A 25,615-nucleotide genomic window follows, 5' to 3' on the forward strand; every position below is an offset into this window, starting at 1 on the left:
CATTCGGATATAAAAGCACCATGTAACTGGAAAGGATGGATAAATGTTTGCCCTTGCTTCCTGTAATAAAGCTGGAACTCCATTACAGTCCTGGAACTGAATAGATCCATGAGATCACTGTCCTTGAAATCAAACACTTGGAATCTTTTATATCAAGTCCGTACACCAAATGTAAAGCTCAAGTTTCATGCTCTCCTAGCCACAGTCAGTTGTATTCATACCTTAGTGGATACCAGACCCAAACTGTCTTCCTCCTCCACACAGAATCCAAATATATCACCTCCTTTTCTTAGGGTCTGATAAAAATGGGGAGTAAATTATAGATGCTCTTTCCACCTTTTGGCAGGAAATAGGCTGCTAGACTGCCTTGCTACACTAGCCTCTAGCTGATGTCTGCAGATTAAACAATGGCTGCTGTTGCTTTCCTGAAAAGAAAAGCAACCCCAGAAATCTCAGCTTTCTTTTTTTAGCTGGTTATTATGTCCAGCTATCAGAGGCACGAAGAAACCAAGTGGAAAAATTGAATCTGGCAGTAAGAGTGCAATGCATGAAGGCACTCGACTTCCAAACCCAGAGAACAAAAATAGCTGCAAGAGAAAAAAATTGCCTGAAAGAAGCTCTTTAATTATTCCATTTCTTTCGAAAGCTTTGCCCCTGGCACAGCCAGGCTGCCATTCGTATAGGGCAGCCATATGTGTTTCAGTAAAGCTTGGGCACCGCATTAGTAGAGAGAAAGAAGCTTCTTTTTTGACTGTGTTTTCAAAGAGCTGGTAGCAGATCGATTGTGGCCAGAGCCCTGGGCACAAGGGAGTCTGTACTTTCAGAATGAGTCACCAGGATTTCATTTTCAGTCTGGCTGATGTGAGGGTGAAGGAGTTTAGATTTCTGCTTGGATTGTAGAGGCTGCTGCAAGAGGGCTGCTCAAGGAAGAGGCTGGAAGAAGTGTTGGAGGAAAGCAAAGAACGGACTACCCAGCTCTTACTTTTTCAGTTTGCTGGAGAAAGTTCCTGGGCTATTGTTGCTATGGCACAGAGGACTGAAATCTTCATGATGCCGCTTTCTGCCATTGCTACAGACAGGCAAAGTCATGTAGCTGTGCTGACACCACAGTAACCAGCAGCCCAGTGAATCTGTTTCAGGGCACTGACAGAACACCCAGTCTTCTAGAAGCCACTGATTCCCTTCTGTGGTGTCTAAGTCTTTACATCTTTCTCCAACACTTGCAAGGTGGCACTTTTCAAGCTTATGAGGAACACTGAGAATATTGCAAAGCTTTGAAATACTCTTGTGGGTGTTGTGCTGAAGATGGCCATACTGACATCTGAGTTTTCTCTAGTTGGGGAGCAGATATTTGGTTATATATCTTTCTTTGGAATTAAGTCAATAGCAAGTGTATGAAACCTCCCCGTTGGCTGAGATGTTGTTCAAAGAAACACAGCAGCAGAACTGAAAAGTAAAGAAGTTCCTAAATGCTAATAACCGCTCAAAGGTAATTTGCAAGCCAATGAAAAGACCGCTGTTAAATACACCTGCTAAAACAACCTTTCCTGAACTGCCAAAGGGGCTTCACAGTAAGATCTGTTTCTTTAATTTTCCTTCGGCGAGTCCCTTGCTGCCCAGTGGCATGGGTACCAGTTGTACGCAGAACATTCAGGAAGAAGAAGAGAGGGATGCCAGGTCAGGTGAGCACTGCAATGCCGTAAGGGAATAGAGTATGACCTGTGGGGGAATAGAGTATGACACTTCTGTTGTGCTGAAGCACAGACCCTCATTCTCTAATGACATCAGTCTGTTGTCTGACCCTTCGGTTAGAGTTTTTCCCTTTTGGTTGTATGGCTGAGTGAGCAGACGGGAGAATGGGAAGTGCAATGAATCTTTCTCTAGTAGGTGCTTGGCTAGTAGGACCTAAGCCACCATCTATCAGTAGCATTGCAGCTTCAGATTATAGGAGTCCTTGAGTCAGGCCAGAGCTTGGAAAAGACAGTGGAGGCAATGCTGTGGGCTGGACCTGGATCTGTGGTAGTAATTTTCCATAACGTCCTTATTGCGTTTCCTTCTTTTCCGAGTGCCTGTGGCGGGACAGAGAGGTATTTGTAGAAAGCAAAGGCTGGCATTACAGTGTCATCCCAAGACAGAGCTTGTTCTTAAAAAACAGAAGTGCAAAAAAAAGAAATAGATGCACTATACTTGCTTGTAAACCTGCAGTAACCGGTTCCCTCCCTTTCCCATAAGGGAAACTGAGCGCCCTGCGACTGCACCAAGGTCAGGCCTTGGGACTCTGCACAAAAGTGTTCCTTCCTGGGGGCTGTTTCAATGAATTCCTACACAAATCTGACCTGCACGCAAAGGCTTGCTCCCGCCATGGTGGGTGCAGATTTAGTCTCTAGCTATCTGCAGTTTTGAGGAGCTGCTGATGTAAAAGGCCATTTTGAACATGCGTAGCTTCTTGCCGTCTTGCCTGCTCTGTCCTGGTTTCTTGCCAGCTTCCTTAGAGATAGAGGAGAAGGCCAGGGATCACGTACACTCCTGAGCAGCCATGCTATGTTACTGCAACTTCAGAGAGCCCAGGGCTTGCAAAGTGCTTGGCTGCCCTCCTGTTTTGCTTGCTTGGGGTGGCTCTAGATGGAGGGTGTCTGGGAAATCTGTGAAATCTGGCCTCACCATCTTTTACATGTGGCGTCACGGCAGGAGAGGCCTGTCAGTTATCAAGGGCCTAGGAAGGGAGAAGTGATGTGTGGGGTGAGGGAAGGTGTAACAGATATGCTTCATTTAAAGCGCTCAGCAGGTAGCAAACTTTTTGTAAGTATGTATTTCTCCTTGCACGGCAGGAAGTAGAGGAGCCAATTGTAGGCAGTGGTTGTATTTTGTTGCATCCGGTATTTCTGAATGAAAGCAGATTCCAGGCTGTCTTCTATGATATATAATGGTGATTAAGAACCTAGCCTGTTTCCTCTGCATTTGATGTTCGGCTTATGTTAAGATGTAGGGAGTATTGTTTGCTGAGATGACATCAAGAGCTCTTGGATGGAGGGAGCAGAGACACATCCTTTCCTCACACAACATTGGCAGGGTTTTGGCGCTTCTCGCTGCTCACATGGCCGAAGAACATCGCAGCTCATTTAGGACCAGCAGACCTACCCCTTTTTCTCCCTCAGACTCACTTGTTAAAATAAACCAGATGAGGAAAGAGCAGCAGTGCAGTCACGAGTGGCCTGTAAATGGCCAGTGTCCCCCTTCTGCCCTCCAGGGCTGGGAGCAGCGTGGTCAAACCACAGGCTAGAAGGAATTTTTAATGGACAGGGACATCGGTGGAGGAGACACTCTGCTTGTAGGTAATATCATCTGGGAACAAGAGAGCAATGGAAGGGAAGGACAGGAGTCTCTGAAGGAGAGTTACAGCTGATACATCACAATTCTTGACTATGGAGCCAATTTAGATTCAACAAGACAGCTATTAGACCCACAGCCTTTGAGGCCACTCAGATTCAGGGCTTAGTTTGACTCGAAGCAGCGATGGGCTGTTTAGAACTGGGTCCCCAGCCAGCAGCTGCAAGGTGGGGATGGGGCCAGCGCATGGAGGCTTCTGCGCTGAGCCAGCTTCGCCTGGGGCTGAGGCAGCACCCCTCAGCACCTGAGGAACCAGGTGAGTCAGACCACTTGGAGCACATAGGTAACAGGAGACCGCAACCAGGAATGCATTAGGTTGTGTGACTGGGAACTCCCAGTGACCACCTCCAGGCAGTTAAGAATTTCTTGCAAACATTTTTTTGGGGTTTAGTGCCGCCGCTAGGAGAATATGTCAAATGGCTGAGGCATCCAGTGCTCCTGGTTTGTGAGTACCGGTCACTCTCCATCACTGGTTCTTCATGTGACGCTCAATGTATTATTTAGCCTTTCCAGCCTTTCAGTTTGCAGTGTGGTATGTCAGTGTCTCCTAGCTCTCCTACCAACTCCAACTTCTTGGGATTCAGCGGTGCAAGAAGGGGCTTTGCTCTGATCCACCTTGTTATCAGTTACGTACCACCTTCCTGAAGCACAGGTATGTGGAAAGGCCAGGCACGGCACGCAGGGAGGGGAGTTCCCACAGTCATATAACATCACCTGGCCTTTGTTGTCATTAGTCAAAGAGCTACCACGCAGGAAGTCCCAGTCAGCTGGCCGCTCATAGCCCACATGAGGCTTTGGAGGGTGCGCATGGGTAGAAAAGCTGCTCTCTCCCGCAGTGTTTGTCTGAAGCTGCTGAAGATCTCCTGGATGCTAGAGGCAGACCTGACAACATTTGGTCTTCTGTTTTACTCCAATACTGTGTGAGGACAGATTCTCTCCTCTTTGCTCCACCTGGATTACACAGGACTGTACCAAATGTTGACTGTCTCATAGCTTACAGATGGGGACTGCACACACCTGTGTAAGGTATTACATGTATTTCCCATTGAAGAATGCTTAGAATAGATGTTACTGCGTGTGCTGTGGTACTTTGGTTATATGTGATCTTTGTAAGGTACTTACAAGTACCATGCTGTTGGCCTGAACTCTTCCTCCGCTTGGCAGATATTTAGATTTAGACCCAAGCTTTGTGACATTTTGGGCTTTCTTCTGAAATTTATCCTTCCTTCTCTTAGAAGCATGTCCCGTAGTGAAGGCAGTCACTATCTTCATCATTCACTGAAGGCACCAAGAGCCTCAGAGACACAGAGTGACTACATACTCTAATGGTTTCTTCAGGACTTTTGCTGTTCCCTTTGGTTTGCGGGTGTTCTATCCTTTTGCTGAGATAGCAATATTGATTCATGTGGCTCTAAGTCACATCTCTCCCCAACTGTTCTTTTAGCTGGCACGTGTTCAGTGCTGGATTTTTTAAAGCCTGAGTGTAATATTTCGGGAACCAACCTTTTAAATTGCAACCCCACAACCTTAAGAAGCTCCTTGCAGTGAAATTAGGATTGCATATCCTTGGTGCAAAAGGGTGGCATGAGGCTTACTGCATTTCCAGGTGTGCAGTTAAAGAAACAACTGTCCAAGTATAGACATCATATAGTAGTGAGCAGCTCTGCAAGGGAATGCTCTCAGGTTTACGGTGCTTACTGATGGACTCTGGCCTCAAAAAAGTCATTTCATACCACATGCCTCTTGCAAATGGCTGGTGTCACATTAATATTTTACTTTGTGAGGGAAGCCTGGTGACCTTTGCAGCTGGATTCTGCTAGCCTGCTACTGTCACATCTGTCCAGTGACGTGGAAAGACAACAGATCCAATAATCATGGAGCAGATTTATCTGTATGCAAGCAAAGCCCCGCATGTGTTCAGTGACAAAAGAACCAAGATTTGTTTCTGCTCGAGTGATGGTTCCTGAGGTTCAAAGGACATAATTCGCCATGTGGCTGCACTTCAGGCACACTTATAGTCTAGAAAATGGGTTTTGGTGGTACTGAAGCAAGCAATTTGTGCCTGATGTGAATGGATGGCTAAGGTGTCACAGTGGTTATTTCTGTGTCACTTAGCATTACTACCAATTAACAGCACTGCCTGCAGAATCAGAACAAGGCCTCTAAATGAGTCTGCTGTATGACTACTGCAGCACACCTGAATTTCTCCATGACGCTGATAGAAAATAGCATAGTCTTCATCTCTTTTCCCAGCCCTGTGGAACTGATTCCTGACGCGGTGTGATCTTTCTGAATAAGTCAGTCCTGAGCTTACATAGCAACAGGAAACTCCGAAGTGGGAAGTGTGAATCCCTGCTCCTGTCCACCACCACCACACATACCATAGTCCCTCTGATCTTTACTCATCTGGAACTTTCTGGATTCTTTCCCAATCATCATAAGCAATCAATTAATTATTTTTTTTTTGCTGTTGTCATTATAGGGCAACCATTGATGAAGTGGAAACAGATGTGGTGGAGATAGAGGCAAAGCTTGACAAGGTAAGATGGGGCAATGGTTTGAAGAGGAGCTGACCGAGTTCCTGCTTAGGAGTATGGCCCCACCAGTCTCCTCTAAAAAGTGAGCCCATCACAGGCTGTCAGGAAACTGATGTGTAAGACACGGGGCTTGTCAACAGGACCATGTCTCCCTCTACTGACAGGTACCTGTCAAGGCTCCTTTGAGACTGCCAAAGGAGTTAGGACAGGAGGTCCGGACTTGGGCTCCTAATGCTGAATGATTCTTGTTCTGGTCCTGGATCTCAGGCGACAGGCACTGCTTCTCCTGCTGTGGCAAGTTATTTCGGTGCTGTCTGTTCCCCCTCTCCACCATCTCGCTTGTGATATTAACCTGCGTGGGGCAGGAGCCGTTGCATGTCCACGCAGCACAGGCGCCATGCTGTCAGCTCAGGGATGTAAGGAGACACTTGCAAGGTAAACAAGGGGCTGGATTCAGTCTGATGATGGTGGTTGCTGTCTGATGTTCAGCCAGGCTCTGTGCCACAGCTGTAATCTGGCACTGGAAATATCCTCTCAGGGACCAGTTTGGCCATTTTGCATTTATGCTGGTGATTCTTTGCATCCAGTTGGTAGTTTAGATTTAAGTCAGAGGCTTTATGATGGAAGGTGACTTTTCCGCCCCCACTCCTCCTGATGTTTGAGACATCAGCCAAGCTGTTTCTAAATGAGAACAGAGAGAAATGAAGAAGAGGAGCCAGAAGAGCTGTTGGCTTTTTATCTGCAAGATTTCCCAAAGCTAGCAAGTGATAAAACTCCTCTGTCTGATGGGGAAATGGGCTTTGTTGAAGTCACAAGCCCTAGGCAAAGCTGTGTCCTATAAAACCTATTTACTACTCAAGCTGCTTGAAGTTGGTATCTGCACAAGCTAACTAGTCTCACTAGTGAAAGCTGCAAAGGGATTTAGGTTATCTGTTTTCCTGTATGGGAGTGGCTAAGGCTCTAAAGACAAAGCATGGGGCAAAACTTGCTCTGATTCTAGCACTGCTGCTGTCAGTGCCCCCTGTAGTCAGAGGACTTGGTGTGCCAGGAACAGCCCTGGAGCCAGGAGGGTGGGCTGGAAGTACAAGAGCTGTTCAGGGCTCTCAGCTTTTTCTTGTTCAGTGCTTTGCTGCAAATTGATTTGAGATCCTTTGGGTGAGGACTGCATTAAAACAATAGTCTCATGCAATTTTGGTCTTCCCCTGACAGCAGTTATAGGGCGATATTCTGGTAGAGCAAAGTGGGCAGACGTTTCATTCTGTTTGGGTGCATCACTTCCCCTGTCTGCTGCAGAGACAACCAGCCATGCGAAGTTCTGGCTCAGTCACTGTCAGCAACAGACTTATCAGGCCTGGGTCCAGGTCAACTGAGGCTGGAGTTGGCATCTGAAGAGCCACTGAATTTCAAATTAGTTTCTCTGAGGGTAACTTTGGACAAGATTCAATCATCACCCCCATTCCTAATAAATCAGCCTTGGATGGCCCAGCTCCTCTCCTGTGTACCAGCTGGGTGGGTGCCCAGGGCAGCCTTTCCAGGGCGTGGTGTAAGTGTTCAGTGGTACCCAAATGGCTGGCATGACTAGTTCTTAAAGAGCAGCAAGCTGGCAAGGACTGATTCTGTTTCTCCACCTTTTACTGTGCCCCTGAGCACTTAGTTTATAAATTATTAGCCTTTTAACACCTGTTTAAAGTGAAGGTAAAGGGCAGTCTAAATGATTCATCCAAGGGAACACCAGAGATTTGGGCTTGATTGCTATTTCAAAGAGATTTCCTTCATTCTGTCCTGTGCTCCATCTGCAAAGCCATCATTGCTGCCCTTGGGACGCTGCTTGTGCTGAATGGCCTTCAGCTACTAGTAACACAGCCGTGGCCACAAGTGTTTGCACAGAGCTATGCTAGAAACCGCCACGTTGCAGAATAGGCTGGATTTCCTTTCCAGAGGATCTGTCCAAACCCCTAGTGTATGTCTGGGCTCCAGATGTGACAGGAACTGCATCTGTTTGCTTTTCTTCTCTGGGCTTGGATGGGATAATAGAAGTCTGCTAGCATCCAATGCTGTTCTGTCAAATTGCGTGGACGGGAGAGGATGTGATTGTGAAAGAGGGAAGACTGTGTATGCTACGTATACACAGATATACCACGTGTGACTATATATATATTTATACATTCAAATACACTCAGATTTTTACGGAACTGCAGACAGAAGCAAGCAAGCTTGTTCTGCAATGCATGCATATAGATTAGACCCCAAAGCCTTGTGGCTGCATAAATAGAACAAGCACCAAGCCTAAAAACAGCACACCATGCTTCAGTGGGGCTTTGGCATCAAGCCAAGCTGGAGTGCTACTCATTCCCAGCTTGTAGGTGAGGCTGGGTGACAGGGATCGATTTCTAAAGCCATTTTTCATTCGTATGATTAATATCCCTAAAAAGCTCCTGGATTTTGAGAATGGAAAACTTTGGTTCCAAACGTTGTTCATTATTAGCAGCTAAAGTTTTTCACTTAGTTAAAAAGCCTAGAACAGTGATGATTTAAAACCAACCAACCAAAACAAATTAAAAAATTGTGCTCAGTGGCCGGACGTTGCTATTGCAAATCTCTTGGGCCTTTGGTTTGTGGATTTATCTTCAGTTGTTTCACGTAACCTTTTACAAGGAGCTTTGGCTGAAAGCAGATAGGCTAATGGCCAGGAATTCTGGCTAAGCTAATGCTCCAGTCTTTGCAGCCAGTTCCAGGCATGCTAAGACAGTTTGCTGTGGCTAGGAAGTCTGAGAATGTTTCCTGCAGCTGTTAAATTATCAAAAGTTAATAAAGGCTGTCTGGAGATGTATGCCTGTGTTGCAGCAAACTAATTCCAAAGTGAGGAAGCCACCCCATTTTGCTGTAAGTTCCGGGTAACTTCACTGGTAGCTTTACTATAACAAGGCTGGCGATGAGAATCGGAGCGTGTGTAGCTTGCTTAAAGTTGTTAACTTCTCTCCGAACAAAGCTTCTTCCAGGTCCATCAGAAAAGCTGTACTAAGTCGCAGGCAGTCCAGAGGTACAGGCAGTAATCCCTCACAGTGCGCCAGCAGTTTCCTTGGGCTGCAGAATTGTGGGAATTGATTCATAGTTGTCTACAATCTTGATGATTTATCCCAGGCAGGTTGATTCTAGACAGCTTATCACTTCCACCGAGCACCAAGGAATCTTAAATCTCTTCAGTCAATCTATGTGATCAGGTTCCTTTTATTGCAGTCCTGATGCCTCAGGATAGAACGAACAGTAGAAACCCACTGGCAAAAATGGGCAGCCCTGATTTATCTGTCCTCAGGGGATAGCCTAGAACTGTTGTTCTCAAGTAACGAGTGAAAAGTTGACAGCATGACATACCCTGACAAGTGAGATTTGCATCCCTGTTTCTGCCAGATGCAGTAAGGGTTACCAGTGTAGCCACACCAGGAACGTGAATGGCATCCTGTTCTAAAGGTCTTGGGTGTCGGTGCAGATTAAAACCAGCCTGGCTGCAATTCAGTTTGTGATCAGCTGCTGATCCGCTCGTACCTCTCCCCTTGTGCAGCTGGTAAAGCTATGCAGTGGCATGATTGAAGCGGGCAAAGCCTACATCACCACAAACAAGCACTTTGTCAGCGGAGTCCGGGACTTGTCGCAACAGTGCAAGAAGGATGAAATGATTTCGGTAAGTCATCCTGTGGGATGGAGCATGGGACACAGTGAGGGCTGGGGAGTGTTAAGGTTCCCGATGCTGCGTATGGACTGCGTGCCCAAGACCCTTATACTGTTCAAGTAGCTGTTTAGTATGTTTTATTTTTGGAGGAATGTAGAGACAATCTGATAATGCAATGCTGCAAGATCAGAGTGAGATTCGTTGTTTGCAGGGAGAACTGGACTTTTAAGAAGCCACAGTGCTGGCAAGGTTGTTGGAATCTAGGTCAGTAAGCATCAGTTATTTCGGAAAGGCGGGTAACCAGCCTGCGCAAGTGGCAACTGACATGTTGATTTCAGCGCTAAACTGGAAAGGACGGGGAGCCTATGGCTTCAATGTCAGACATTTTTGAAACGCCTTCTTGCCAAATGACAGGGGGGCTCTTCAGTGGCTTAATGAGTCTCTCTCAGCCGTTGAACCCCTGGGGATGAAGGGCAGCTGCTTCTATTCACTGCCAGTTCTCTTTACCTTTTTTTTCCAGGAGTGCCTCGACAAATTTGGAGACAGTCTGCAGGAAATGATTAACTATCACATGGTAAGATGCCGCTTCCTCTTGTCTTTTTGTGTGCTGATGGCAACCTCTTTCTCAAGGCACTGATTAATGGTCTCCGGAGTTTGGCTTACTTGACATTGCACAAAGGTGGGGTCCGTCAGGGGAGCGTCTCTCAGGTTCCAGTCCCTGCACGTTGCGCAGCCAGGAGAGCAGCAAAGGACTGGGAGTTTTTGTTGCCTCTTGCCACAGTATTGAATTGGATGAGCTGTGAGCCTGTGTAATCACAATGATCAGTCCTGATGCATCATGTATGCTAGGAAATGGGATTTCCACAAGCTTGCAGAGGAGATACCACTTAGCGGAAGAGTACGTGCTGTTGCATGGAAGCCTTTTGGCTCATTTCAGATCAGAGATGTACAAAGAATATGTAGAAAGGTGAGGTTAGAGACCACTTCATCAAAGGAAGAGGAGAGCTCACAAAGATCCCTCCTGCACTGCAGATGCCTTTTTGGATAGCACAGGATTTTGTAGTGAGGATGGACAGGATCCTGAGCAGCTCGGGCAACTCAGTGCTCTGGCTGTTAATGGCCTGCAGGTATAACCTTGTTGCTGCAGACCTGGAATACTCTTTTAAGCTTGGCATTCGAATTTGTGACATTAGGACACCGGCAAGGCTGTGAATGGATCAAACCAAAAGGACTGCGTTGTTCAGTTGATGCTGGGAGCAGACTCTGTGAGTCGTGCGCAGCTCTGTGGTTAAGGATAACACAGAGTATATTAATGCTACACTGAGATGAAAGGAGGGAAATGCCCAGACAATGGCTATTCTCCTGAGCTGACTGTATCTCACTAGCCCAAGGAGTTAGAATCTGCGCTTTCCCCATCCCAAACATCCAGCCATGGCATCTGTAAACCTTGCAGAAGAGGAAGTTGCTTCACGTTTGGTGGCTCCATGCCAGACCCACAATTTTAAGTCTGTAACTCAGTAGGAGCTGAAAGCACAAGTGCTTTAAAGTGAAGGAAGCTTCAGGGTGTCAGCAGTGGACTGACCCACTTTTATACCACGATGCCCCTGTCAGAGTACGTTAGGCACGATGCTTGCTTTTGGGATGCAAGTTAACCATGTGCAGCTGGAGAAGAAGCTGCATCAAGTCCATTTAATTATTTCATGAAGCAAGTGGGAAGACTGTTTCCTAGTAGAAAGGACATGGAAGGTACTGTGCACACAGCTTTCCTAGGACTGTTAGTATTTGGGAACAGTCAAACAGCTGTACAGCAATACTGTTGGTGGGGAGAGAGTGAATAAACCAGTGAGAGCGTCAGAGAAAAGGCATGTTTGTGTCAAAGCAGAGAAAGTCAAACCCTGATTTTCTGATGCTGCTCAAATTCCCTCTGAAAATGTAAGGCCGTTTTGCCAAGGAGCGTACGAACCCCTGAGAAGCTACCCCTTCATTCCCAGGGATCACATCACAGCTGCACTGATAGGGGCTGGGCTGAGGACTGCGTGAGCCCGGCCATGAGGAAGCAATCCCAGCCAGAAACCTCTAGATGCAGAATGCTGTCTGCAAGCTCCGCTACGCCAGCTGTGCAGCTTCCCCTGGATCCCTGGTCTCTGCCAAAAGTGGCACTTCTGGGATTGCTCTTGCCTCAGCCAACTAATAAGCAGAAGGACCCTTCCCAGAGCTGTCAAATCCCCAGCTGACGTGGTATAACCCTTCCCATGCACCCCACCCTGCTCAGCAGGATGAGCTCCCCGCTACACGTGACTCAGGGGTTGTAACAGACAGTATTTCCCTACCACCAGCTACGTGCACAAGGGGATATGCTTAAATCCTCCCTTCCCCCAGCCTTTGGAGAGCACCCTCCTCCCTTGGTGCACAGCAATGAGAGTCCCTCTCCAGGAAATGGCTTTGGAATGAAGGTTGCATCTTGAGCCCTCTGACGGCTGTTCAGTTAGCTGAGTTATTTTTAGTGCCTTCTGTTGTCTCCTTTGTGTGTGCCTGTGCGTGTGTGTGTATGTGTATCTTGGCTCATCCGTGTCTGAGGATCTCAGCTATGAAACAGTTGTCAGTGCTTACTCTAGGAATGTGGCCAGGACAGTATGTACAACTGGAACAAGTTAAAAAGAAGGGAAAATATCCCCAAAAAATCAGTTGGAAAAGCTTGTTCTATAATTTTATTGCTGGAGCATGGGGTCCAGAGATGTCCTGATTCTAGTTCAGCAAATTCCAAGCGTAAAACCTACTTGAATGTAGAAGATGAACACAGAGCTCAGGGCATTCCCACCTTCCTTTTAATGTACAAGGAGAAAAAAAATGTCAAAGCAATCTTAGAGGACAGATGCCAAAAGAGAGAGTTGAGTTCAGAAGGGCTGGAGTCAGTGTCCTCTGCCTTTTTATGTGCTCATAGCCACAGGTATTTGGGCTAATGCCTTATGTCAAAGCCTGCATACAAGTTAGAAACCTCAAGATCTTTATGGATCTGGACTAGTGTACATGTGTCTCAGCTTCCATATCTGCAAAAAGCATTTCAAGTGTTTTCCTGTCTCTGAGGGGCTATTGGGAGGACACAGAGACTAACGACTAACAGAAGCTCTGCTAATTCGTGCCAGGTAAATACCAGGATTGTCAGAAAGATGAATCAACACCTCAGGTAATGGAATTTTTGCCCAAACTGTAGAAAGGGATGAAACCAAGGAAGGTTAGACAGACAGAGGGAAAAGAGGACAGGTTTAATACTGAGATTAAAAGTGTCGGAATTCAAATTCTGTTCAGCCACAGACTTCTAGGCGATTACACTGGTATAACTGGAAATAGTGTTGGGCCTCTGTCTGATAATGAAATTTGAGTAAGACCTGCTGTGAGCGAGCAGCACTGCTCCATGGGGAACAAACAGCATGGAGGATTTCAACCGCAGTCAACAGGCTATTCAGCAAACAGTGCAGGGAGCAATTCTGTATTGTCCCTTCCCCATTCAGATCTGTGCTTCGTGCTCTAGCTCGAGCAGAAAGAAAAGCAATTTATTTGTTTTGAGAGAAAGGAAAGCAATTATAAAGCTGTTTGACCCTTGCAGAACGAAGTGCAGCATGCAGAAAGCACTCACACCTTCTGGGTTAGTTCCCAGTTAGACCAGCTTCCCTCAGGACTTGCTTTAGTCTAAGCAGTTTCATGACCTCTTCAGCCAGCACAGACTAGCTGTACCGCAGAGAGAGGCAGTCCTGCCACCTCTCCTGCTGTCTCTCCATTTTTAACTTTTTCCAGCACCCTTGTCATCCCTCCCTAGTGCTGGCTTAGGAGGTCACACAGTCGCAGAAGGCACTGGTCTGTGTCCAAACTAGCTGGGGTTTTTAGCTAGTTAAAGCCATTTTACAATGCAACCCCACAAACACAGTGAATTCTGACTGCAGTGCTTGTGCTGTCTGAAAATGTTCATGAAGCTATGGTCCAAGGCTTCCCTGAGCTTTTCTCTGGAGGTGACTGCCTCTCCCCGTTAAGTATTTGAGTATTTGGGCTCCTGCCTTTGGGTGGTCGTGTTGACTGCCTGACATGTCTTGCTTGGGCAGCTGTTTTACTGGGGATGGCTTTGGAGGGGAGACAGGAAAGGTTAGAATGCTCAGACAAACTGATGTAGGTAATGATGATTGAGTAAGAGGTCAAGGAACTAATGTCTCCAGCTGGTTGTGTTTGATTTGACTAGTGAGCTGGAGAATGGCACTGCCCTAGCAGCCCCAGAGGACGTGTTTCTGTAACGTGCCAACTGCTTAGCTGGGAGGCTGATTTTGCTGGCTGCTCTAGGGAAAATGGCCTTCCAAAGTCTTGGGCAATTGCCTTCCTAGAGTGTTCCGTTAAGAAACGTATTCTTAGTGGCTTGAAAAAGAGCTTCCTACTGATGTTACAATGCTGACCTCTTGAGGCGTCACTGCAGATGTCGGTAGCAGCATCAGCAGAAAAGCCAAAGGTCCTGCTGGCTGCCATGTCACCTCAGTCAGATTCATGCAGGATACTGTGCACGTATTTCTCTTGATGGCTGTGCTGTGTCAGGATGAATATTGCATTTTGCTTTAGGGGGCTGTCATTTCCCTCTCCTAACAATCATGGCAGCATGTAGGTCCACTGAATTCCTGTACTCATCTGTTCTGTCAGCAATTCAGTGCTCTGATTCTCAGTTGTACTAATGCTATGTTACATTTCTAAGGGATAAGGGTCCCCAGCCTCAGGCATCCCAGACCCAAAATTTCAGTTTGTGCAGGAGGAAAATACCTGATGAGAAATGACTGTGACGCCTCCCCGTGCTCCAAAAGCAAAATGCCCCACCTTTCCCTATTGACTCTAGGAGTCCTGTAGTTGTCCATTGTGCTAAGAATTTAAAACCATCAGTGATTACCTCTGGTACTTGTGAAAGTACAGTGCTTAGGGTCATTGGCTCTTTACCAAACACAAGCAGGGCAGAGGTGCAGGGTCTCAGAGATATTTATTTCTCCAAGTACCGCTGGACTCAGTGAAACTGAGGCACTCGGACACCTTTGCAGTGTTAGCTTGCACTTCCTACCGCTGAGTGAAAATGAAATCTTAACTGCTGAAAAATTCCTTGTACCTGAGATTCTGGGGGAGTCAGGAGTCTTCCCCTCACTGTGTAAACACTTCAGTATCCCAGAGCACTTCCCTGCAATACGTGTTATGGTCTGTCCCGTTATTTGTACTGTTCTGTTGTGTCACTCCCCTACCTGCAGGAGCCTTTGCCTCAACCCACAACGAGCTGGCGTTCTGCAGAAACTCCCCTGCCTGTTTTCTGGCAAGTGCAGTCTTTGCAGCGTGGGGCGCAGCTGAACTGCCTGAAGGATGCTGCATCACATCGCCTCATCAGGCGAGCTGCCACGCGCTCGTTAGAGGTGCACGGTCCATGGCAGGGAACGAGTTTCCAGGTACCTCTGTGAGACCTCTGAGTAGCGGGTGACAGACAGGCATGCCAGAGCCTTGCAGCAGCCTTCCTGCGCAGCTCACCGGAGTGAACCATTTCCTTTCACGTGAGCCTGAGTGGCACGAACTGGAATTTTGCTCGAGGGCCTCATGCCTCCACTGTGACCCCTCCTCCTCACTACATACCACACTGGAGTGAGTAAATTTTGACTGTGGCTTGCCAAGCCCTTCGGTACCAGAAATGCTCCTTGCTTGGCTGCAGACAGGTGCTGTGCTGTCAGCTCCAAAACCCGTGCATTTCTTTGCTTGCCTCCTTCCTTCCTCCTTATCACCCTCCCTAAACCACGGAACAGGTCGAAAGGCGTAGCGGTCTGCCAGACCTTCGTATGGGAGAAAACGACCTCTCCCTCTTTTTACAGAATCTGATGAATGTAATTAAGTACATGAGTATAACAAGATATCCCCACAGGTGAAAGAACATAAAGTTGCTATCAGTTTTAAAGTGGTAGCTGATAATTATTGGTTATTGGATTTACGCTATGAGGCTAGGCAATGGTGTTTGGAATTACAGCAGTGCAGCTCACATCTTTTTTTCACCCCATTGCCAAAGACTGGTAAACCCTAGACTTGAAGTGGATTTTATCTCCCCAAAACTTCTGATTAGGTCAGAGTTCCCTGCAGTCACGTACCTAATCAGCACTTGTGAAGGCAGGGTAATCCTCTCTGTAGACTTCTAAAGCAGACGTAACTGGCTATGCTCCATGCCGACCTCTTGGTGCTGACTAACTGTCCAGATTAAGAGATGTACAATTTATAGATAGTTCAAAGCTGTCAGCATCCACTTCCAAGGAACTAGGGAGGGAGAGGCTCACGGTTGTACAAGGGCAAGAAGCAGTGAATGTGGGGATGCCATAATCCCTGGCTCTGTCCAAGAATGGGAGGCAGTTTTCCCACCAGCCTCTTGCCCTACGCATGCCTTGGAAGGAAATACCAGGATCTGCAGCACAACCTTGTCACATGTACACATCAAGGCTCTTTCCTGTGCAATTCCCTCTCCCTGTGTGATCAGAAAGATAAGAAAAGTGAAAGGATGCAAGTGAAAGTGCTGTTGTGATAGGATTACTGTGGCTGAGCCCCTTAAGTGCATCTTCAGCAGCACCAGGTGTTTTCCAGCTCAGAAGACGTAACATTAACATTGCCCTCATCAGTACTCCTCCAGACAGCGCTGTGCTGAGCTTCATTAAGTCCTGAGCTTTCCTGTGTGCCATAAATCACTGCAGCTACGTCACAGGAATCCTCCAGCAGTAGCAGCTTGCAGGGGAGATTTAGCTGTGCTGAGCGAGCCAGGAAGCGTTTCCTGCTGACAAGAAGAAAAGCCACCCAAGCTGTGATGAGTCAGTGAGGCAGATGGCAGATGTCATGGGTGGAGGGTAGTGGTGGAGTTCAGGGGGAAGGAAGAAGGAAGTGAAAGTGGGGAGTGCTTCCAAGCTGCCTGTTCTCCACAGGGTTGGGTGGACCACCTGCATTTTCTGACAGCGCTTGGGAAGGGTCCAGGTGCATCCGGCTACCACAGTAAGGGATATCATTTGTGGATGCAGAATTACCATCTGACGGGGGAGATGCTTTCTGTCATCTTACGGCTTCACAGTTTTTGCCATTGTGTACTCGTGCAAGGACATTACACTAGTCCAAAAGACTTTAGTGAGCTGCTGCCTGTGAAGTTTGATACCAGTCTAGCAGTTAACACGAGCTCAGTGCTGCATTCTGGTTTCAGAGAGACTAGGGTATTGTCAGTTTTGAGAATGTCTTAGGATGTCCGCTTTCTAGTTAGGGGAGAGAAGCAGCTTCAGTAATATAGAAGGGGCAGGAACAAATGTCCTTTGCCCTAAGCAAAGCCCTGGAGCTCTTGAGCATTTTTGAGACACTCAACTTCAGCTTGGTTCAGAAGTTAGGCTTAGACCGTGTTGATATCTGACTTGTGTAATAGAAGTCGTGTTGTCAGCTTGTTCTCCACAGCACAAACCCTCAAGCGAGCTGTGTTACAAAGGCATCACAGATGGAATGCTGTTCATGGGTGGCATTTATCAGGTGGGCCATCACTCAAAAGATGTAGGGCCAAATCATATAGCCAGACAGCAATAAAAGTCATTTAAGCACCCCCTGCCAAACAAAGGATGCTTGAATTCTGCTGGCCCTCCTGCCCCTTGGGTTACTATATTCAGCTGCTCAAAGCTACAATGAAAGAGAAGTAAACTGTAGGAATATGAAATCAGGGGAAAACGTACAGTATGCTGTCATTGTTGAGTTTTATTTTGTTGTTTGATCAGCTGCAGTGGTATTTACATGCTCTTTCCAAAGCTCTGTCAGGCACACCCTGGCCTCAGCTTGGATGGACACGCCATAGAACAAGAAAGCACCCAAGTCTTGGAAAACCTCTTTGCAGCCCTGGAGCAGGACAGGTAGTTGGAGAGGAAGAGGTGGAGAGGCCAGGCCAGACTGCCGAAGCCGCTGCAGTCCTAACGGTGCCGTGTCTGATCAGCACAAGGGGCTTATTGGCAGAACGAGCCATCGTTGGGGAGCAGGGTATCTGACAGGAAGGCTGACATAAAGATTATGGATGATCACCTTCTGCAGGCTGGGGAGGGGGGTCACTTTTGTTCCCCAGCAGATGCTCAGGGGCAGCCGAGAGAATCGCGTTTGGGCAGCCCTGCAGTTCACCAGCCTGGCTGTAGCTGCCTCCCCCTCTCACAGACACACTCCAGTGCCCCCAGTTTGGGAGACTGCTGATGGGACAGGGTTCCTGGGACCGGATAAAAGGATCAGGCTCTGATTCCCAGGCCACCAGATAACCAACCCTCATTTAAATGCAACAGAAACCAGTCCCCAGACTGTTTCTGGGGATGTCAGTGAGAAGGAGGCCTCCAGGCTGGCCATGAGGGAGATAAGCGCAGAGATGTGACTCATCCAGCTCACGACTGTTGTGGCTAGGGTGGTGAATTGGCCGAGCTGGAGAAAGGAAGGCTGCCTTTGTCAGTGTGTCAGGCAGCTGCAGAGGAAGCTCCACACCCTTCGTCTCATCAGCTGGGGCCAGTTGTTGCAGGAGAATGGCTGATTTGCTTAGTGATCTTGATCTCATCTTGGGCACTGATACCTCATCTCAGTGCACTGATAGACCTTAATTGCCCTGACCAGCTTCACCTGGGGCCTCCACCAACACCCTCCACTGGTGGGCCCAGGCACTCTATTTAAACTCTACCTGGGGCTTTTAGTCTTAGTTTGAGCTGTGCTGTGGGAGCACAGGTCTCTAGTGTAGCTACAGCCGTGCCCAGCTGGGCACCCTGGTGATCCCAACTGACGGTCTGAGTCTTCTCGCTTGACAGACCTGCCTTGTCACTGTGGCTCTGTCTGGCAATCTCTGGGCCTGACTCTGATGTGGATCAACTTCCTAGCTTGGCCTTGGACCTGCCTCATTACTACAAACTTGACTAATGATCTGGGCTCTTGGTTGAATCTGACCACTGTCTCTGGACCTGTCCTGCTTTCTTGGTATGGTGTGGTGGAGCATTGGCTGGTGAGGCCCCTGCCAACTGCCTTATTCCCCCTCAGCTCCTGGTCCAATGGCTTCTGCTGCTCCTTGATGAATTCTCACCACAAATGCTGTTGCTTATCTTTAATCTTCACTCAAGTGTTATTCCCATGTGCAGCTGTGATGTCCTACTTCTGAACTTCATGCATGTAAGTGCTGAGAGAAGCAATCCACAGCCAGGCAATCTCACTTCTTTTTAGCTTCTACTTTGCTTTGGAGCCTGGTGGGATTGCCTCTTCTCTTGTAAGCTTTGTGGGGAGTCATGTGGGAGTGCTGTAGCAGTGGCATCCCTTTGGATCTCTAGTGTTCTGTATCTTAATTTTTAGGCTTGCAGTTCCAGGAATAACATCCTGTGCTGCTGAACTTGCTTTCATTTCTTGGGGGTGTGAAATTCCAAAGCCCCCTGTCAAATATAGGTTTGGATTTATCCCATTTCCTCAGAAGCCCGTGCTGGGAAATGTAGGATTTAGCCTTTTTGCCGCTGTTGGGCGAGAGCTGTGTTAACTCCCTTCTTTCATGCTGACCCTCCTCAGGCACCGATGTGGGTGAGTCATAGGCTGGACTTCTCATGTCTTGGTGGAAGTGAAGAGAGAGGGTGGGGTGGTATTTGTTCTGGAAAAACTTTAAAACAAGTGATTTGTTCCAAGTATGTCTGGGAAAGGAGAAAAAGCCAAGGGATGATTTTATATTTGAAACTGTAGCTCTTAAAACTGTGTTTATTTTGTGTTGGAAATTGAATGGAGGACCCACTTGAAAATATTCCCCTGGTGATCTTGCCTGGTAAAATTCCTGCAGAAGCTGGTATCATAAGATGCCTCTCAGCAGAGATGCTGCTGGCAGGAAAGGTGTGTTCGTTACCTGGTATCCCCTCACAAACCACTTGGCCATCCCCGAATCTGTGCAGACTGGAAGGAAGGGCACCATCGCAGTGGTGGGGGGCTCAGTGCGTGAATAACAGGAGCAGAGAGAGGAGTGTTAACAGAGCAGGAGATGGATACGTATGGCCTGTCTTCCTTGTGTGTGCAGTTCTCCAGTTCTGATACAGATATATTTAAATTAAAATTTCACATAGAAATGTCCCTGTACCACAGGCATAGGAATACTGCTTGTGTGATCACCGCAAGTCCAATTCCCTCTCAGTAAACAGCTTCAGTAAGGAGCAGTTTTTTGAGCTCTGATTTTTAGACCTGGACCGAATCCTTAGTTAATTCTTCTTCCTAGGCAGCCCTGCTGGGGGGTGCCTCCCTGTTACAGCAGAGACCTTCTTTAAATGCTTTATTTGTGCTGTTCAAAGCATCTGTCCTTTTCCCAGCCAGCCAGTGGTGTGCGGTGCCTTTCTGGCTACCGCAGAAGGGCAAGGGCAGTATTCCACTTCCAGGGTGATCTGCCTAACCCAGGACCTCGTTCCATTTGTCCTGCGTACTGAGTGCTCAGCAGATTTTTTGCTTGCTTCTTTCAATGCACCAGCTAGGAGCCGAGTTTTCTGGGCAGGAATGGTAAGGTGGATGTAGGTGCTCCACACTAGCGCTGCCTGGGGGCGGGTATCTGCTTGTCACCAGGGAACAGCCTGCATTTCAGTGAAGCCCTTCAATCACACTGGTTCCCATCCACACTGTAGCTTTGTGTAGCCTGGATTTGCTATTTATCAAGCTGAGGAAGCCCCGTTCCTTAGCTGTGTAGTTTGATGTTTATGTACTCTCGAATCCATTCTTCCCTGGAATGTCCCAGGATACTTGTCTGCAGTCCTGAGCACAACACAATGGTGTCCCTTCCTTCTCCTGATCCTAAGCAAATGGGTCATCCTGGTGGAAACCAATGATGGAAACTTTTCAGATGTAGGTGCAGGTGGGAACCAGATGGCTTTCTTGCCGCTTACCTATCCCTGCGTGGTGTCATGCGCGGAGGGAAGCATTGTCGATGCTCACACATTGCTTGGGGAAGCTGCTCCATGGGAAAAGTTGCAGGCCAATGCCTTTTGGAGTGCTGTTGGAGAGCACAAATGGATGCCAAGAGCAGTAAATAATTTACATTGGTAAAAACACAAAGCTGGGTGGTCTTGGGGGTTTCTTTCTTTCCCCCTTGCTTTGCATCTGTTCATATTTAGAGGCCGTTCATGGCTGTTTATACTCAGCTAGTTCTGGCGTTTCTTGCTTTGTCCTTGGCTGCAGCAATACACATAATGAATGTGTTTGAGGTTCTGCAGCCAACGCTGCCGCTTCTACACAAAGCGCTTTGCATTCTGTTTGGAGTAGTACACCTGCATAGTGTCAAAAGCCTGACGTGCTTATCTCCTAGTGAGAGATGTTGGGTAGGGAGAACATCTGTGTCTGTATGAGTCTGTTGGCACTGGAAGGAAGGGTCAGGAACAAACCAGAGTGGGTTTGCTAGTACATTACTGTGGGACATGAGGAGGTTAAAGCTTGTGACCACCTCAGAGCATGTCACATGGCAGATCTCTGCAGTGCCTGCCAAGACCTTGGTGTCATGGACAGAGTACTGCTCAGGCTGGGAATGTGTATCATGCTGCAGTGGCAGAAGGTGGTTTTAGTTTTGTTCTGTATCTCACTATCCTCTATTTTTAATGAGCAATGAATTGAATCAACCTTCCCCAAGTCAAGTCTGTTTTGCCTGTGATGGTAACTGGTGAGTGATCTCCTTGTACTTATCTCAAACCATGAACTTGTTCATCTTATTTTTTTTCTGCTTGTCTTGCTGAGGAGCAGTGGTGAGAGTGGCTTGGTGGGCACCTGGCAGCCAGACAAGTTTAACCCACCACCTCCTCACAAAAAGCTCCTGCTTTTTAGGCAATGCCAGCTCTTTTGCACTGTAAATGGTCTGATACACGATGACTGTTCCTGCCTCTTTGGGGGGGGGGGGGAGTAGGAGACCCAGAGGTGCTCGCTACTTCTGGGTCTTACCTGAACTGTGTGTAGTGAAGCAGAGAAGGTGGCCAGAAAAGGAAAGGAGGGATGGTGGGTGGGGTGTCAAGGGAAGCTGCCCAAAAAACTCCCAATGGAAATTCAAGCTTGCCACAAAGAGGAAGGGGGGGAAAAAAGCAAACTGGAAAAAGCTGTTTGTTTTAATCCAAAGTTCTTCATACAGTTTGCTTGCTGAAAGAAGGTGCCTCCTGTCCTTCAGACGCAGTGCTGTGTCAGCCTCGTGCTCCCTGCTTGAGAACAGTCCCAAACAGTCCTTCATGCCCTGTGGGCTCAGGGAGCCTCCCCTGAAGGGGCTCTGGTCACTTTAGGAGAGAAAGCAAGGCCAAACACTGGACTGGAAGATGCTGCTCCTGGTGACTGCATCCTCGGGAAGACGGACACAGTTACCATTGCACATTCCAGGACCTCTCTAGGTTAAATTGGCTGCTCAGGACGCAGTGTTCAGTTGGACCAAATGAGCCAGGGTTACTCATGCCAAACAGCTGTAGTGATGCCAGAGCCCAGCACTGATGTTTCAGGGTATCATTAAGTTTTGGGCCAGTGCCCAGGTCTTGTGGTCCTGATGGTGGAATTGAAACAGGATCCCTGTCCGTTCTTTGTGGCCACTCTTGCTAGCTGCAGCGTGGCCAATGGCTTTTCTCTCTAATCCTGGGACCGTGTGTGCTTCCTGCTGCAGTTGCTATAGGGTCTGGGAGCCTTCGCCCATCTGGTCCCAATTAGCTGAAATGCTGTGTCATCCTGATGCATGTCTGAAATATGGAGTTATTTGTAATCATGCCTGTCAGCGATGGATGGGAGGGACCTGAGCAGACACCACTGTTTGGCATCTAGCCGAGGGTAGGGGGAGAACATCTCCTAGAGGAAGATGGGAAGGACTGGAGATGAGATGGGCAAGGGTGTAGAGTAATGGGCTTGGAACTGGTTTTTTTGGACAGACAGGAGAGTAAAACTTAAAAGACTTGTAGGCACTAAGTCTCTCTATACTGTATGCCTGGACCTCTCGCCAAGGTTCATCAGCATGTGGCTGGCTGTGATGTACCTTCAGCGAGTGTTCCTATCTCCTTCCCTAAGTGGTGTACTGTTGAGGTGACAGTGCCCTCCTCTGGCAAAATCAGAAATTCGAGGCTCGGGAGAGACCCTTCAAAGTGGGTACTATGAAGGCAACTGCTCCTGCAAACGCTCCTGTTATGAAGGTATGTTGGTGGCATAGGTCTCTCTGGGATATTCAGAGCCCTGGCACAGGCTGTGGAACCTGCAGTGCAGGAATTCTGCACTGGTAAGGGAGTGCTGCAGCTACAGAAAAAAGTTATTATCCATTATAAGTGTCATGAAGTAATGGACACCACTAAGTTCTGGAGTAACGCTGAGTCCCTTACATTGAAGGTCCTAGAAAGCATTCATGGATTTTCTGACTCCTCAATGTTTCCATGTTGCAAAAATATTTGATATTCTTTTCCCTTCTTTCTTTCAGATCCTGTTTGATCAGGCTCAGAGGTCAGTCCGGCAGCAGCTGCACAATTTTGTGAAAGAGTGAGTACTTGTCTTATCAGTTTGATCTTCAGCTTCTTGAACTTCCATTGCACCTGTCCTTTGTGCATTGGAAACAGAACTACTCAACACAGCTATTGAAGGCGCTGCTTGGAACAGGAGGGACGCTGAAGGGCAGAGGAAAGGATCTATTTTGTGTGATGGCTGTTGCTGTCATCTTGCTATGCTATTATTTGGTTCAGTTGTCAATCAGATGTTTTCATCCTGTTCCCAGCTGATAGTTAAAGCTGGACATGAGGCATAATTCCAGATCAGAGCATCATCCTGAAGTCTGGTGAAGTTCATCTGCAGACTCCATCTTTGCTGCTTCTCACTGATCCTCTAGGTTAAACACATCCCAGAGTTCAGATCCCTGCAGAGCAGGGCCAGCTCTACATCTTATGTTTGGTGCAGAGTTTTGTTACTGGTTTAAAGCAGTGCATGCTTGCAGAAGGGAGGAACTTTACTGCCAAATGCCTTTGGGGTCCAGCGGAATCATTGTGTTCTTAGCTCCTCACACAACATGCATAGTCACTCAAAATTACAGCAGCCCTGCTCTTCTGGAGTAACCTGAGCATCTGTCTGGAAGATGAGTTTCAGACAGGAGAGCCTTTCTTGCGTGGAGGGAGCAGCTAAAATCACCGTGCCTTCAACTTGGAGCTTGACCACTGGTTCAGAGCCCTCCGCTAATGGAAAGTGAGTTTGCAATGCCCCGCTGTGAGCAATGCAGAAAGCTGCGTATTAAGGATGTGAACCTGCACGTGGCAGGCCTGAGGTACAGAAGAACTGAGCCCGGGAAGTTAATTGAATGGGGACAGGCTGTACCTTTGATCAAGGCTCTCGGCAGGCTGTCCCTGCCATTGCTGCATTAACGTGTTTTCTCCGAGTGCCTCTTTTCCCCAGAGCAGGTACCTAGTGCCGCACAGGATCCCAAGGCAGCTGAATGTAGGTCAGAGAGGCAAGCGAGGCCTTCAGCTAAGCTGGTTGCCATGGGTACTGGTAATTGACTGTGAATCCCTCAGCATCTGTGTGGCTTGATGGAGGGAGGGGGTCCCTAGCTGACCCCCCCATTCCGCATCCCCATCTTTTTGCCTAGCACTCACCCTACCCCCACTTTATCTATAATCATTTCTCTGATGAGCTCAGATTTAATCTGCTTAAGGCTGGCAGTCGGAAAGGGGAATTTCACCTTCATTTTGGATCTGTCATCTTTTCAGCATCTTTGCAACTTAGTCTTTTTTGCATTTGTACTGCTCAACCTCCATGCTTGCAGGCCCTGGTGCTTTGATCTTTGCATTGCTCCTGCCCTTGGTTGGAAAACAATTTCTATGCTTGGAATGATTTTGAATAATCCACCTAGGGCCAATCTACAACTTTCTGGCTGACAACAGGAACAAAGGAACAGCGGGAACTGTGCCCTCGCATGGCGATTCATACATATCTGAGAGGGCAGTATTTACCCTCTAAGCTGCCCTCCCTGTCCCCGAGCCCTGATGGTCTTTGCCTGGTGTAAGTGGTACACACAGGAGAGGTCAGCTTGCCCTACCCATGCTGCCAGTAGCCAGATGGTCTGTGACTACCTTAGCATGTTTCCAAGCCACAGACCTTGCTGAGTGGAAGGGTTTTATTAACTAAGTCTCGAGGTTGCAGTCGTGCTGCTGCAGCCTGCCTTAGAGCTAGCTGAGAACTTCCAGCAGTAGCACATCCCTCCAGAGTCCTGCTCCTTTCCACGGGGTGTATGCACAGATGAGGAAGCCGTTCTCTCCAAAGCTGGATCAAAAGCGCTGTAAAATCCTCACAGCCCTTTGCTGCAAGTGACCTCAAAAAGCAAAAGTGCCCCTGTGAATGGAGTTAGATGGCCATGTAATGCAGCAGCCCTGAGCATTCAGGGTGATGTGAAGAAGCAACAACCACCAGAACAGTAATCCAATCACCTCTGTTTTCATTTATCCTTACTGTACCTGCCCGTGATAGACTCTCTTGGCCAGAGGCTGATCCATACAGAAGTGCATGCAACTTCAAACAGTTTGCCATAGGGCAGAGTTCAGCGTTTATTGTCTGACTCTCATGTTCAACTGAGGATCTTTGCCTTCCCTAGGGCAAAGAATAAGTGGATGCTACTTATTTATTAACAGTTTTTAATGGCTTTAAGTTATAACAATTTATAATTGAGGTAAAGAGAGCTCCACTGGACAGAAGTGTGTTACATCTGCTGTAATTCAGCATTGCTGCTTTGAACTCCTGAGGAACCAGGGTCGCTTGCAAGAGCTGATCTTCAGGATTTGCTGTCCTCATTTCTTGGTGGTCATGCAACTCAAATCAAGTCCTGCCTGATTGGTACCTGCTAGTTAATTAAAAAAAACAACCAAACTCAAAAACCCCCTGGCTGTTGCTGTGCCTTTATAGCCTCCCCCTGCCAGGCAGACCCCTGATCCCATGCAATGTCTCTAGGGGCACGTAAAACTTTGAAAGTTCATAGTGTGGATCATTTATTTCCAAATGTTAATAAATGTGCCTATTATAA

The 25,615-nt window shown here is 47.7% G+C and overlaps 1 protein-coding gene across 1 annotated transcript in view; it reads left to right on the forward strand.

The window, feature by feature from the left end:
• The window catches only part of ACAP3 (ArfGAP with coiled-coil, ankyrin repeat and PH domains 3), a 95,492-nt gene that overhangs the window by 36,052 nt on the left and 33,825 nt on the right, over positions 1–25,615 (forward strand). Inside the window, exons 2-5 of the mRNA XM_075773485.1 lie at positions 5,870–5,927; positions 9,484–9,603; positions 10,112–10,165; positions 23,036–23,094. Of these exons, the coding sequence (XP_075629600.1) occupies positions 5,870–5,927; positions 9,484–9,603; positions 10,112–10,165; positions 23,036–23,094 (291 nt within the window). The remainder of the gene's footprint in view (positions 1–5,869; positions 5,928–9,483; positions 9,604–10,111; positions 10,166–23,035; positions 23,095–25,615) is intronic.

This window comes from Balearica regulorum, chromosome 21 (assembly GCF_011004875.1).
Source record: "Balearica regulorum gibbericeps isolate bBalReg1 chromosome 21, bBalReg1.pri, whole genome shotgun sequence".
Taxonomy (NCBI): Eukaryota; Metazoa; Chordata; class Aves; order Gruiformes; family Gruidae; genus Balearica; species Balearica regulorum.